The 15,853-nt window shown below is 38.7% G+C and overlaps 1 protein-coding gene across 1 annotated transcript in view; it reads right to left on the bottom strand.

The window, feature by feature from the left end:
- Positions 1–15,853, bottom strand: part of ADCY2 (adenylate cyclase 2) — a 283,051-nt gene that overhangs the window by 77,137 nt on the left and 190,061 nt on the right. The window contains exon 5 of the mRNA XM_058831650.1: positions 7–155. Coding sequence (XP_058687633.1) covers positions 7–155 — 149 coding nt within the window. The remainder of the gene's footprint in view (positions 1–6; positions 156–15,853) is intronic.

Raw genomic sequence — 15,853 nt, forward strand, 5'->3', positions numbered from 1 at the left:
CAATACCTTACATTAGTGTGCCTTTTGACATACAAATTGTGGAAGTTGTTGGTGTTTTCCAGCTGGCCTGCCTTTGGACCTTGTAACCTCTGAATGATCTCTGCTTTCATTTCCATGGCAATGTGAGCAGGCAGTAAAGAAAGTAGAAGACGCTCCTAAAATTTAAAATGAAATGTCCACAGTTTCTTCAAGGAGAATAAAGTTAGCATGGCATCAATACTGTGCAAGGCACACCCTATTGTCAATACTATGGAATATTTTGATGAGGCTTGCACTCAGGCCTGGTAAGAGCTCCAAACTTAATCAGTTCCTTGAAGAGTATGACAGAGATATACACACATTTCTAGGTAATACCTGCCTTCTTCAAGGTTTATTGTATATTAGAAAAAGTTTAAACTAAGCTTAACATTTGCTGAAGTTATCTACAATAATCTATTCAATATCTGAGTAGGATGCAGCAAATGAAACAAGAGTCACAAGGCCAGTCGAGAGGACTTTCAGGGAAATGCAGTCTGATTCAAGCAGGAATAAGATACATATTTTTATTCTTCTTTCATGTATTTTAAATGCTTTGCCATAATTTTAGCAGTTAGACTGAAAATAAAATACCAACACAGAACATACTGAAAATGTTGAACTTTTGCAGAGCATTTTGATAGGTACTCTGTCCTTCAATATGGCATTTGACAATTTTATATATTTTTAATTAACCTAAAAGCATATTGAATATTAAAAAACCCCAAACCCTACGTATTTTTCGTCATAATTTGGTATTAGGGTCTTCTTCATTTGATATGATGGTCTTCGTCTTTTAAAGCTCTCTGACACTTTCATTTTCCCCATTTTACCTGTGACAGGTTTAGAATGATTTCCTACTTCTCTGGAAAACAGATCAACAAGAACTCTGCAAGAAACATAATAAAATCCTTATTGCTTTATCATATTCCATCTTGAAACTGAACAAGAGTTTCCCATTTTCTCATAGCCAGACAGGAGAGACTCCTTCTGGCTAAGAATAAAAACCAATAGCCTGAACCAGTGAAGGGGGGGAAGGCATCTGAAAAAGCCTCTGGCAGAGCCAGAGAGAGAAACAGGTACTCCAGAAAAGATGATGACCTCAAAATGTGCATGATCCTCAGGTGTTACTCAGAAGGATGTACTCTCTTTGGTTCACAAGCGTATTTTTGCAGAGTTTGCAGTTCTGTTCAAGAAGGTACCTATGGAGGCTAGCTTTGGAGCAAGCTGCAGGCCCCATGGCCTGCCAGGCCTGCCTGAGAAGCTAGCCTGGGAATTTCATGGGAGGATTCCAAACAATCATCAAAGACAGAAAACAGCCTGCAGGTGCTATTTGTCTGTTCCCGTGTTTTCCTTGCAGGAGAGGGTCAGGGGGGTGGTGAACCCCACTGACCAATGATGGTAATGTAGCACTTTACTAACCAATAAGAGTTTACTTTCTGTACTTTCCACGAACTAGTCTATATAACATAGCTGTAGCAATAAACTAGAGATTCTCTCCTGTTCTGACTCCCTTGAGAGTCCGTGTCATTCTTTTCTGCCGTTCCTAATTAGGACGACAGGTACCAGAAGAAGTGTAGCCATTAATCCAATCCTCTGCCTGGGATAATTATTCCTGTTCAGGTCTGATGACCTTGAGTAGAGTATGGCAATAACAGGGCTATAGACTCATTTAATATTTGCAGCAACCTTGGCTATCTATCCCTGTCAAGTATAAAAAAATTCACATTCCTCATAGCATTTGTGCACTTGTAAGCAGAGCATTCAATTATATGCAGCCCTGTGAAACTGATCCTGCAAATATTTGGCAAAAAATTTTTATTTCAGTGACAGCATCTTGATTTGCTGCTAATTAATATTGAACTAATAAATTTATTAAATGCAAGATTAATTTAGTATGTTTAGGCATTTTAGCAAGTTCACATCTAAGAGTCTAGTCTATTTTTCATTGCTTATGTTCATTGGCAATATTTCCCTTCCACTGCTCCTTGGTGGAAGTATTTTGCTAGCTTGTAAATATCTGTACAACAAACCAATTTTTTTCCAAATTGAAAACTTACTCTTCCAGGTTGCTCTTTATCTAACAGTACAGGATTTTTCAGACTTGTTAACAACTATAATTACACGGTTAATGAAGGTAAGTGTGAGGCAAGTGCTCTTAGCTGAAATTTTACATCACTATACTACTTTTGTACAACGGATAGTAAATGCAAGCTAGTTCACTATCTTTCTATGACTGTTATGATTCCACACACACAGTGATGCAGACACTCAATGTCCAGGTTACTGCTTACATTTTTGAAACTCAGAAAGACTGGTAAAAGGCCATAAAGCAACAAATGTTTTCAAGGAAGCAAGAAAAAAACCAAGAGAAAAAGTTTTCAAAGGGAGCAGCATAAAGTATATGAGGAAGAGGAAAACAGAATTCCCTTATTTTGTAGAGGACATCAGGAGAGATGGAATATTTCCCCTTCATTTTCTCTTCATCCCCAGCCCACTATTCCATTCTGGTTAGACATCCTGATGAAGCTGTTCACTGCACCAGAGTTCCCTCCAAAGAATGCTTTCCTTCTTCCATTTCCACTGTACAAAAAAGAAGGTTGGAACCAGAGGTTGCCTTAGAGAACTGCAATTGGTGAAGCACACTGTAGAACACCTTGCCATATCCAGCTGCACATACAGCTTTCAGCCACTCTCTCCATTCTGCAGGCTGCAAGCATTCACTCTTCAGTCCTGTCGTTATCACTTGTGTGATAATGCAGATTGTTAATTTTCATTTCTTTCACTAAAAGACAGCTGTGACAGAAGGCAATTCTCATCTGCTTATGAACACTGTGGCTGGGCTGGTCAGCTAAAGATCCTAAGAAATGCAAAGCACATAAGAGCACCTTTTCCTTCCTGTTTTATCATCACTATTGGCTCAAAAGACCATAGTGGATCAAAACTACTTACTGATTAGCTTATAGTGCACGATGTTTTGTACTGAAATTCCTGCAGACTAGAACAATGCAAGGAACACCACAAATCAAGACTGCTGCCTATGCTGGCTTTATGTTTGGCAGTACATTCCATTCTGTACTATTCTGTCAAAAAGATAGAAAACCCACACACCAAAAACTAGTGGAACTGAGATACAGGACACTGATTCTTCCTTATTTGTAGTAGACAGAGAAGCCACTCTCAGAGCTACAGTCTGCAAGAAAAAAGCTGAAATAATTCTGAATGCAGGTCAAGAGGTACCATTTAAAAGTCTTCAGACTGAAAATAAGAACACCTGCTTCTGGTGAAAGAGAAACTGCTGTGCTATGACAATAATGAAAATCTCCTCACAAATGTCCTTCCCTAGAATATTAACAACATGACTGTAACAGCTTATACAGGGGATTTATGCACACAAGACTGTTTCCTGATTGTTCACGTTCCCTGGGACTATGCTTTCCTCTCAAGCATTCAAGTCACTTCCAGCTAATACCTTTTAAGTCCTAAGGCTAAAAGATGGAGTCCACTATCCATACTGAATACAACATTAAAGTGCCTTTCAATACTAGAGGGTTAAGTACTTCTCTCTTCTCCACTTGGACCCCACTAGGTTAGCAAGTAAGCCTCCTCCCTGGGTTCTTCACCTTAAGATTTTCTGCGGTACATGTCGAACTGTTATTGGAGATCCTATTCTCTCAATCTCTCACATCCAAGCTGATCTCTGTCAGAATTTTCCCTGAATCATACAGATGACTTTAGCAGTGATTCTTAGTTACACATCACTCCTCTAAAGCTTGAAAAGCTCTGGTTGCTTTCTTAGTTAGAATAAGTTGGCATAGTTTAGTTAAAGAACATAGCACTGTGTTGTTTTCTGCAAGGTGGCTGTTGTGCTTGAGTATCTCGCAAAATATTATGCTGTTGTTCTGCAGCAAACAAGCTAAATATCTTGAAATACTAGGTATGGGTTATTTTTAAGAGTACATGTTTCACAAATTAACCTCTTCTTGGCCTGAGGCAATAATGCTTCATTTATTTGGTCATTCCTGTTTTGTTATGCAAACTACCAATACTGATTCACTCATTCACCACTATGCACTCACTTTACTGAGCATAAGTGTAAGAATTTATAGATTTAAAGGCGAAATATTTTTCCATCTAGTCTGATCTCCTGACTAATATCAGTTACAGAATGTCATTAATTAAAATCAACTTTGTGCCTTGCTGTCAATGGAGAGTGTCTTGGTTTTGGAAGACAGGAGTCTGCTAGGGAGGGCAGGAGCCTCCCTTGGAATGAAAATGTAGACCCCCTCCCTCTGAATTATTATAATTCTGAAATCAAGGGCTCTGAGGCAGAGATCTGGGGATAGGAATAACAGTTCTTTACTAGTATGTATAACAAGGCAAACAAACAACAATAACTACAGCGTTAGCAAGAAAACAGAACCAGGGACCCTGTGACAGCCTTCTTGGCTGAGATGGGAGAGGATGGAGGAGAGGCTTTGTTTCACAAACCCCTTTGGGTAGTCAGTCTTGGTGCTCCTGCAGGGCTCTGAGGAACACTCAGCTGGAACAGCAGGGATGAGCTGAGATCCCTGGCCAGTGGCTGAGGTGTATCAGCTGCTCGGTGGTGGTGGCTGGCACTGCCACACGTCCCAGCAGGACAGGGGGTGCGAGGCCCACCAACAAAGAGGGAAGAAGGAGAAGAAGCAGCAGTTCTGTCTGGTTGATGGTGAAATTCCCTTCTCTCCACCGCAACAGCTCTGCGTGCCCAAAGTGCTCTTCTCTGAAGTTGAAGAAGCTGCCAAATTTTCCCCATCCTCCTCTTTTCCTTCCCTCTTCCCCCCACCCCCGGGCCCAGCTGAACTCTGTATTTTCACAAATACCCACCAAGTACCTGCAGTTAGGTTTTCTCCGCAACTAATGGATAAAAATTCCACTGGTAAGCCAGAACTAAAAGGAGGACACCTAACCCCCAACAGAGAGAAACTGTACTTCAAGGCAATTCACAGAATCTAATACTGAAATTCTAAGGTAGCAATGCTCTCTCTGTGTCTGTTGTCTAGGGAGGGAACTGCAGGTCCAGATTTTGTTCTTCATGGATGAAATGTCCCTCTCTGTTGTTAAGCTTTTTTTGATATTCAAGAAGTCTGCAGAAAAACTATATATTTGTAGATCAGTAAAGGACTGTAGGAATATTTTTGTCCCTATAATCCCATATAGGGTTGTTTTTGTCCCTTTCAATGTAATTTAGGGCACTGAATATTGAATTCTGTTTTTCTGTGGGTTGGATCCTGTTTTCAGATTCCTGTGGCATATATCTAATCATCTATTTAGAGAGTTTGACAAACCAGGTCAGTAAGCCAGCAGCAAGAGCTCGAGACACAATTAGCCTATGCATGCATCCTGCTTCACTACAAAGTTTAGAAATAGACACAAATAACATCAAATTTTTAGCTGTCCTCTAAGTGTATATAGAAATAACCTACAAGAAATGAATTTTCTGATTTCTGATCACAAAATGATCAAACAAGTCAAGAAGTTGATAGAGATTGTGATCCAGAGGTGTTTGTCGAATTACCATACTGTTAACCAAGGCCATATGATCATTCTCTAAAATACACCTACAAGAATAAAGAGTTGTAAATTGTTTTTTTTAAAAGCTTACTTGGACTCTTAACTGAGAGCTGAGAAGATTCCTAAAAATTACATGCTATCCTTAAATTTAGCCTATGCTAATAACCTCCATCAACCTCATTACTTGTGCTGAAGCCAATAAATTGATTTTAATTATACACAACAAGAAAGGTATTCAATCTTGTCTACAGAGACATCAAGAGATGGAGAATTCATCAACTTCTAGTGGTTAATCAGCTGAACTGTTAAAAACTGTTCAAAACAGCTCAAGATTAATGTCCCTACTCTTATTCCTGTAAACACAGATATATCTGTCTTTATGATCAGGTAAGCAGACTTCAGTGTAAAAATCGTCTTCTAAATATTTTCTGTACTCTCTTCTCAAAACCCTCAACAACCTTCAAGCAATTTAAGGGTTTTTTGACAAAAATCCTAACATTTTTCTCCAGTAAACAAAGACATACATACATTTATTTCCCTCAGTATGTCCATGACTTACTCTGCACAACCTTCTGTTGTAACATCCGCAGTGTTCCCTGTCTGCTCTTCCATATGTCCTATTTTCTCCAAATTATTGTACAAAGTTGCAGCCTTACAATATCCTAGCTATGGCACATACTCTTTTAGAATTATGTCTCTTCAGAAAGCTATTAAAAACTCTCTTGATTTATATTGTTCATAAAGTATTCAGTATTATGGTATTTATTATCAGACCAGTATTTACATTTTCTGCAAAAAAATATTGTCTATGAATGTCTGCACATACCTCTTAGATCACTAATAAAAAGTACATAATAGCATAAACAATGAGATGTGATTCTTGCAGAACATGACACACATGTTCACACATGACACACACAGTTCATTGAACATCTCCACTGATAACTTCCAGTTATCCCACTCAAAATCCATTAGACTGTGCTCTTTTGATGGGAACTGTCAGTACTTTTATGCTGAGCATCACAGCATCATGTATCTCACTGAAATCTTTTAATTATGGAAAGTTACTTAACCCAAACATGTACCCATTAAATACTAAAAAACATTTTCATATTACTTGATTTCCTACCAAATTGTTGAGTATAGCACTCTATTTCTTTTCAAATACAATCCCATTATAGCAGCACCTTTTATTTCATACTGATTGCTTACACTTTTTCTATTTACTGGCAGCCTCTTCCTTGGTTATTATTGGCTTTATTCCTGGAATATTTCCAAAACACTTTTATTGGCCTTGACAAAACCAGACAAGGATCAATGATTTTTCGTGACATCTAGAAATCTCCTACATCTTTTGTAATTTTGAACATTTTTTTATATACTTAATTGCTGCTTTTCCTTTTACTTGTGGCTAGTACAGGCTTTATGACACACATAACATCTTTCCTGATTGGCAGAATTATGAACTCTTATCTGCTCTCCTAAACACACACATCCCTCATACTGCTAACAGCATTCCTTTTTGATTTTTTTTCCCCTTGGAAAATGAGTTTTTCCCCAAGCATAGCACCAAAAGGCTTTTTGTTTTTGTGACTCTTTTGATGAAATTTCAAGTGTAGCAATGCCAGGAGCTACAATATCAACACACACCCAAGGGGAATGAAAGTACCATCCTCTCATTCCTCACTAGTTCCCCAGGCATGAAATGCAAATGCCTTCATGAAATTATTCTGGAGAAGACAAGCTGTAATTGTCCAGGAGCCCCGGGTGCAGGCTGACAGTTTTCAGGCCGAAGATGGATGTTGAGGTCAAGAGATCAGATGGCGATGAGCTGTGTCCACCCAGGTGCTGGGACTGGACCAGGGCCAGGGTCAGGCCCAGATAAGTGCCAGACAGGTATCTGCTCCCACACTTCCGCCTGGGAGTCTCTGCCTGGGGAACAGGTTTTATTCCCTCCAGCTGTGGGAATACAGTTAGAGAGCAGAAGTGAGAGGACTGTTAAACTCGCAACAGAAGTGGATGGCGGTAAGTCTGATAGGCCATAAGCCTTGATAACACTATGCCTGGTATGGTATACTAGGTATGCTTTGTTTATGAGAAATCATATAATTCTGTATGTGCCTGTGTTGGTCTGTACAAAGCTATGATGAAGCAAAATCACTAGGAAACATAAATGTTATGGTTAGTCTTATTTTTAGCTACAGCTGTAAAGGTATATATACTGAGCCCATGTAATCAATAAGCGAACTTCTTGCATGGAAGCAAGTGGGTCCTGTCTCTTCCATTGCCATGATCCAGCCATGCCTCCAGAAAGGGGACAGCTGTCTTCAAATAATTTTGCAATTGCCAAATATCAGTGGCGTGACTTGCTCACTTCACAAGAGCAGTAAAGCCAATGCAGGCTGCCAATTTAAGGCAATGATTTGCAGGCTGCAGAGTAGGTCTGCCATCTCACCAGTCACTTCCACATCCAAAAAATACTAAAGCTATGCAAAAGCACCACCACTGCTTCAGTGTAGGGGATTAAAAGCTCATTTAAATTTACAGGCTCACCACGTATTTGGCAAAGACAAATTCTTTCATGGAACCTAGGGAATGTTTAATGTTTATGCATAGTTACAGTTTGCATATGCAGCTTATTTATGACTAATTTTGCAAATGATGTTCACTACACCTTCAGAAAGCATGCCTATCCTGCAGCTGTTCAAGTGACGAGTCACCAAACAGCATGACAACAGATGCACCAAGCAGCCAGAGCTGCTTAATTAACTGACAGATTTCAAGGTTTATTTCTGTCTGATCCTGTTAAATCTTCCTTTAAGTTTTATATATTTCAAGAACTGATGAACAGACAGAAGCAGCATTTTGCAAAGAATCAGTCTGAAGAGCGTGACATGTTTATTACTATATCAGTCTTTAATAATGGTGAAGAATTACAATGCTGGCAATTGCTCAATACCATTCTTTTAAGCAATAAACTCTTTAACTCTGGTACAACTCACTTCACATTTTGATGAGAAGAATTTTGTTATTTTTTCAATAGAAGTAAATAAAACCAAACTCATCTCCTTTTTTACATATTTTCCTTCTTCCAAACCATCTATGAGACATGTCAGGGAAGATATTCAAAAGTACGCCTTGAAAGGTATCTATGCAGCACTTTTTTCAAAGTCCAAAATTTCCTGTTCATCTGCTGAGTTTAGAGCCAAACCTTGTAGTTAAAAGCATCAAATCCAGAGCAAAACCAAAAGCATTTCTAAAGCACAGCGCTGCATTTAAGTTAGAAGATCATGTCTGAAGCATATTGACAGCATCGCTCCTCCACGGCATTCTAGATATCATGACACTGACAGTTTTTACCTTTGACATTGCCTCCAGTGTTTTAGCCATCTGCTTACAGACTGCCAAGTAAACATGCAAGAATGGATTTCTTTCTGTATTTCACTGGTGATTTGCTAATATTTTATTGGATAGTCTGCAGACAGCATATATTTGAATGATCAAATGTTACTCACCACACAGAATAAAGATTAAAATCAAGAATCAGGCACCTAGCTGCACTTTTCAGGAGCTCATAAACACTTAAAAGTGGGTCAGACTGAGCAGTGAAAAGCAGGGCGACACAGCAACAGAAATTAATCAAAACAGTCAATCTCAGTATTAGATTAGTCAAAAGTAGAAGCAGCTAAACATAGTTTTGGCCAATACATTAGCAAGTTTAAATAGAGAGAAAAGTTTATTCAAGTAGAAGTAAGAGTTTATTTCACCCATAAATTAATGAGAAGTGAAACTACAGTAAGGAGCTGTCCTACTTCTTGTGAAACAGTGATGACAAATTTTAATGCTGCAAGCTGTATATTTTAACACCTCTTTTCTGAGCACCACTATTTATTCAACAGCTCACTTCCTAGGCTTGAAGACAGAAAAGGCTGACTCACACTAGGAGGAAGTCAAATAACAGGCATATATCTGGAGAGTCTATGCTGTTACTACATTAATAAAGCAGACCTTTTGTTTCCTTAGAATTGTCTAAATAAAAGGGAACAAGAATGGTTTGTATTATATTTCCATCTCAGTAATAACAGTTCCTTGTAGAAATCTCCCAATTGTTCTTTATTGATTATATTCACTAGCTACTAAAGACAGAAAGTTTTCAGTGAAAAACTTTGTTCCCCCTGCAAAAAAAATAATATAACAGTTTTGGAAACCAATTCTCTTTATTTTGAGGAATCGGATCAGGGGAAAAAAGCAACAACTTACTTTATGGCAGACATATGCTGAACTAGTATTTAACAGTCATTACTAGGCTTAATCACAAAACAAAATTTAATATAAATCATAGCAAGTGTTAAAGGTTTCAAAATTAGCCTGCTTTTATTTTCTAAACATTTTCTGAATTTTATCCTACACATTTTATTTTCTGAACATTTTCCATGCTACTGTTTTACATGTACAAATTTGGAAGCGTTTTCTATGGTATGTTCCACAGGTACTTACACATGTAAGTTTGCAGACAGGAACTCAGACTTAATCACAGAATGACAGGAATGGTAACTATCAGATCTTCAAGTGTGGCCTTGTCACCCAGGAAAAGCCTGTCTTCCTGGGACACTAAGTCTGTGTTGTGCAACATATTGAGAAAATTGGAATCCTAAAAATGCAACTGAGAAAAGTTACATTTGCAGGATGAAGACAGATAAGTAGAAAATGTCCAGAAGAGGGTGCTGTTTATGATTCCGTACAAAGAAACACCAGGTCGTTAGCTCTAGGCTGGAAGGAGGTACCTTTATGTACCTGGAACTCCGTTTTGAGCAAAACAGTCTGTAACAGGTAATTTTTATAGAATTAATTTACTGTAAACAAAAACAAACCACTTACTGCTGATTGAAGTTTTGAAAAAAAAAAAACAACCAGACCAACAAATCAAAACAATCAAAAAACAAAAACACTGAGACACTTACACAACCATCTATCCTCTGCACTTCCTGGTCTCAGTTTTTCCTATTTTTGCTGTGCATTATGCTATGTCCATCAAAAAAAACTCCCGTGCTGAGGTGGCAGGCAGGGTAGGAAGCTGAGACAGTAGGTGTGAAAGTTTCTTTCTGTCACTTTTTGCTTAACCACTTCTGCTGTTCTATGATTAAAGGTTTCTGCTGCCCTTTTCCTCCATGTCTCTGATCCGGCCTCAAACACTGATGACCTGCAGTGCCCTCTGGTGTGTCCCCGCTCCAGCATGGATTGTCCCTGCGCCAAAACCCCTCAGGGGTGACGGTACCTTATTTGGGTGGAGAGAGTCCTCTATACAGATCAGCTTGTCTCCAACCTCCAGAAACTAAGCTTCCAGTTTCCTTCTGAACTGTGTTTGGGCAACTGCACCTTTGGTTCCTGGTTAGATAACTTTTTAATGCCCAATGGCTAAGATTTTGTATACAAAGTAGGCTTTTCCCATGACTGTTTCATATGCCCCACGGTAGGCTGGAGGCAGCTTTGGCAGACATGAAGTGATTCACAATAACCACTCCTCCAGCTCACCAACTAAGTCCCCTGCAACCTGTGGCCACCAACACAGGCTCCATACAAAGCCACAGTGTCCAGTGGTGCAGAAATGGGATGTCAGCTCCAGAGGTTTTCAAGCTTTAACAAGATATCCACAGGTTAAACAGTGTTCTCTTTGTGCAACCCTTCATCAAAACATTCCTCTGCCAAAATGAGACTTCAACTCTCTTCCTATCCCCACAGAGAAATGCTCATCAGTGAGCATGAGGTTATTTTGGAGGTAGAGCCCAAGCAGCCTTTTCAGGTGAAACTAATATGCTCCAAAATGAAACCATTTAAAAATCACTGAAGCAAGTACTAGATTTCCTGCTTCTGCAGTGCTCCAGGTGAATTCCCTAATCCCCAGGGTCCTGCACAAAGGCTGCTCTGCTCCCTCTTTCTCTATCATGGGATGTGCAATCCAGTGCAGACATTTGGTAAATGTCCTTTAACATAGCAAAAGATGGAGCCTTGAGGGCTTAGGGATGTCTCCTTGAGGGATTAGGTCTGAATTCTTGGTCTCATGTTGAAGAATTTAAAACAGGTCTAACTCTTACCAATTCCATGTTTTGTGTCTATTGTTTTGGACTCCTGGTTTACACACTGATGCCTGCACATTTTTATGTGTGAAGATGCATACTCTAAAAATCATACCATAGCTGCAGCTGATTGATTTTGGCAGCATAATTTGTAATGGCTGATATGCTATGGATTAATGAAATCTATTCTATGATTAGTGCACTTAAATAGCTTCCAAACTTTTTAGAAATTTGGGAGTAGTTTGTGACTTCTTTACTCAATGCTGGTTTTGGTTATTTCCAGCATATGACATCAATATGCTCCATGCCTTTATGTAATCTGATTCATTTTGATACGCTGCATTTTTAAACATGGAAACATCAGAAAAATATGTTGACAATTAGTATTGTGTTGCTGCTCAAAGAGATAAAAATAAAAGAAACTAGAAGGTAATATATACTAGCTGATAACATTTTATCATGTAATTCACAGTATCATAACTATTCACCACTGAAACCTCAGCATACAGGCATATAATACCAACTGTTTAAGCTACATAATTCATAGAAAGGAAGAAAGAACAAAAATCATCTTAAGTGTAACATGACATTTATTTTCATATTTAGTTCCTGCTCCAGTCCTCTTGGTGAATTTTTTTTACTGCTTAAAAACTCTTTCTGTATGATATTAGCAACAGTTACAGATTATGTACATCCTTTTTAGACTGGCATTGAGTGGTTCCCACCATTTACATTATGTAATTTTGAAGAAAGTAGTAAAATAGGAGACTGCTATATGTTTTCAGCCACTTATTTTATTCTTTTCTATTTTTGTTAGCACACTATTTTTATTAATAAGCAAAAGGGAGCTAATTTATTTTCAATCCTGAGTCCAAGATGCGCCTCAAAATAGTTTCCTCCCCACAGAGCCTCATAGCTGTCTTTAGCAGCACTGGCACTTCCACATCCAGTACAGCTTAGCAACATGCAAATACTGAGTCCTGCCAAGAAACCACAGAATATGTGGTCAATATATGGATGTGCTCTGATGAATCAGGGCCATCCTATATATTCCATTTGGGTCATTGCAGAACTTGCTTATTGTTTTTGGGACTTGTAAATATTTTATTGTTGATAAAGAACTTCCACTGAAACGTTTAGACTTCAAAGCAATGCAGAAAGCTACTTAAAAATACTTGGATTGTGAAACAAAACTGAAGGACCATTGTGGAGGGCAGTAAGTCGACTAGCTGAATGGCCACTCTCCCCTGGAGAGACAACCCTTAGACTTCAGCTTGCGACCCTCCCCTTGGGGGAGAGACCCTGGCTGGTGGCCCCCTCAACTGTGGTCGACAAAAGAAGTCACATCCTGGCATGCTTGCAGCCCACGTAGATTATAGGTATCTCATTGGTTCTTCCCCTTTTCCCTGCCCCAGGCCCTCAGGGATATAAACCTCTGTTTTCTCTGAATTGCTAGCTATTCATTCTGGGATTTCTTGGAGGGAAGAGCTGATTAAAAATCTCCTGAGAGATCTAATGCGAAAGATCGTCTCTTTCTTCTGTGTCGCCCAATGACCTGCATTCTCACTCAACAGCCCTTCTCAGGGCTCAGAGCTGGAATTGCAGAAGTGGCTGCAGACATTCCTGGGCTTCCAGCACGTCCTCTTGTTGGGATGCTTTCCTAGGAAAGTCACGGCACCTGACCACTGCACCCAGTTGCCTCAGGACATGAGTGATTTTTGAAAAACCCAACATTTAAAAAAAATTCTAAATGGGGATGAGTAATAAAATTTCAAATCTTTGATCATGTAAGGACATTTCTCCTGTCCCATGCCTGCTTAGTTTCTTCAAGACCCTTTTGTGAGGGATCTTGTCTCCCAGAAATCCAGGCAACCTGTTGAAGTAGGTTATTCTCACCCACAAGATTTGAAACCTTCAGAGAATTATTTTTTTCCTATACAGAAGCTGTCTTGACTTTTATTTCATCTATCACCCTCACGCAAACCTGACATTCCACTTCCACTAATATGCCCAGACACTGGGTTTCTAAGTCAGTAGTTCTCTGGTCTCCCTTGGAGCTCTGCAGAAATCAGTATCACTGTTGCCTCCCTCTTGCCCTGAGCTACTCAGCACAACTCTGGGTGACAGACTCCACATGAGAGGTGGCAGCAGCATTTCAGTTGCTTCATCCCTGAGCTTCTTTAGGTCTCCCTGCTGAATACATACACATGAAGATTCATTAATTTGTTAAAAAAATTAATTTATTTAATCTATCTATTCCTCTCCTCCTCATGTTTCACCTTGGATAACTGTTGCAATTACTCATCCATAGGTGTAGAAAATCCTTTTCCTCCACAATGAGCATGAAAGCATTAAAAAAAATATTCAGTAGATTTACTATGGGGAATCACATGGCATACTTCTGAATATGAATTTACTCTGAAAAAAGATAATTGAATTAATTTATGCATAGTTTAAAAAAATACTTAGTGTTTCTTTCTAGCAATTGTTGAAGTTACAGTAACATTTGTCTTCTCAATGCTACGTTAATTTTCCAAAAGGATAAATTTTATCAAATTTTCCTTTTCAGTATCCCCTTTCATCTAAGCAAAATTTCAGATGCTTTTGTACTTATTTAAAATTACTCTATTACCAATTTTCACACACGTTAACAGAGTATTAAACATTAGGAATGAATTAAATTAAATGAATACCTTTCTATTCCTTTTTAGCTTTTTCTTTTTCTTTTTTTTTGTTTTTTTTTTAGGCTGGGTCTTTGTCCAGAACAAACTAAATTAATACTTTGTTTTCAGTGGTGGAGGGAAAGTAGCTTTCTTACGATTGATTTTTAATATTTTAATTAATTTCCAAGGAAACAAAGCAGGAAAGCTACACAACGCAGTCATCCTTTAAAATATTTCCTATTTCTTTTTATATGTATTCCTTATCAATGGGTAATTGAATGTACCCAAGATGACTAATAAAAGTTACCTACAAGAGTAGGTACTGTGTTTAAGGCATGACTACAGATATCTTTCTGAGTGAGTACCTAACTCTTTCTCCTATTTGTAGTTTATACAATTAAGTAGTGCATATCAACTTACAAGTTCAAAGAGTGCAAGTATGACAGAATGTCTCAAATTTGTATTCTTCCAAATTCTTAAAGCTGTGACTCACATAATAAAACTAAAATGAAATCAAAACACAAAATAAAAAAATCCTACCATGTCATCTTCTCATTGTGATGTAATTAATTATAAAAATACTCTCTTTTTTCCTTGTATTTATATATGAAAAAAACTGTTCATTTCAATAATGCAGTGTATTTCAACAATATATTTTACAGATTCAAAATATAAGTTATCTTGCATCATTCAAGGCCAGATTGGATGGGGCTCTGAGCGACCTTGTCTAATGGAAGGCATCCCTGCCTGTGGCAGGGGGCTTGGAAATATAAGATCTTTAAAGTCCTTTCAACGCAAACCATTCTATGGTTTTAAGTCTACTCCCTTTGAGAAAAGGAATTAACACCACCACTTTTCAGCTCAAAGGCTAAAATCTTCCATTTGTTAATCAAGAAAATTTGTGAGCAAATTGTCCTGCACAGATATTGCCCTGCACAGGGATATCAGACACAAGACAAGAGAGGAACATTTGGCAATGGGGATACAATGGCAGCACTGCACCAGTTATAATTATCACAAAGTGATGGACAGCAGTCACTGCAGGTTTGTTAGTTAATCTGCTCAAGAGCACATTTTTCACTGAAGGGTAAACAACTCTGCATGTGTAGTAAAACATTTTAACAGAGTAAAAGCATGATATTTTAGCAAAAGCCTGTCTGCACAAGCCAGCCTTTGGTATAAGTGATATTAAAAGCAGTGTCCTTGAAACTCTCCTGAAGCAGTGAGAATGAAAGAAAAACAGTAGCCTAGTGTACAAGAGAAAAAATGTAAAACAATATGTATTAGCCAATAATAACTTGCTAAGCCTGCAGACCCAGTCGGACCCTATAAAAGTGTGCAAAAGATAGAAATAGATTATGTTCGCTATACTTCTGTGAAGACTCAGTGAATAGTCTGAGCAGTTTCTCAATATCTGGCGCTCTGATCAGGGACCCCCAGTGGGCAGAGGGATTTGGCAGGTCCGTGTGCGAAGAGACGCGGACGCAGGCCAGGGCTGGTGGAGCGGATCCATGTGCGGGAAGACGCGGACGCGGATTGGTATCGGGT

The sequence above is a fragment of the Poecile atricapillus genome, chromosome 2 (assembly GCF_030490865.1).
Source record: "Poecile atricapillus isolate bPoeAtr1 chromosome 2, bPoeAtr1.hap1, whole genome shotgun sequence".
Classification (NCBI taxonomy): domain Eukaryota; kingdom Metazoa; phylum Chordata; class Aves; order Passeriformes; family Paridae; genus Poecile; species Poecile atricapillus.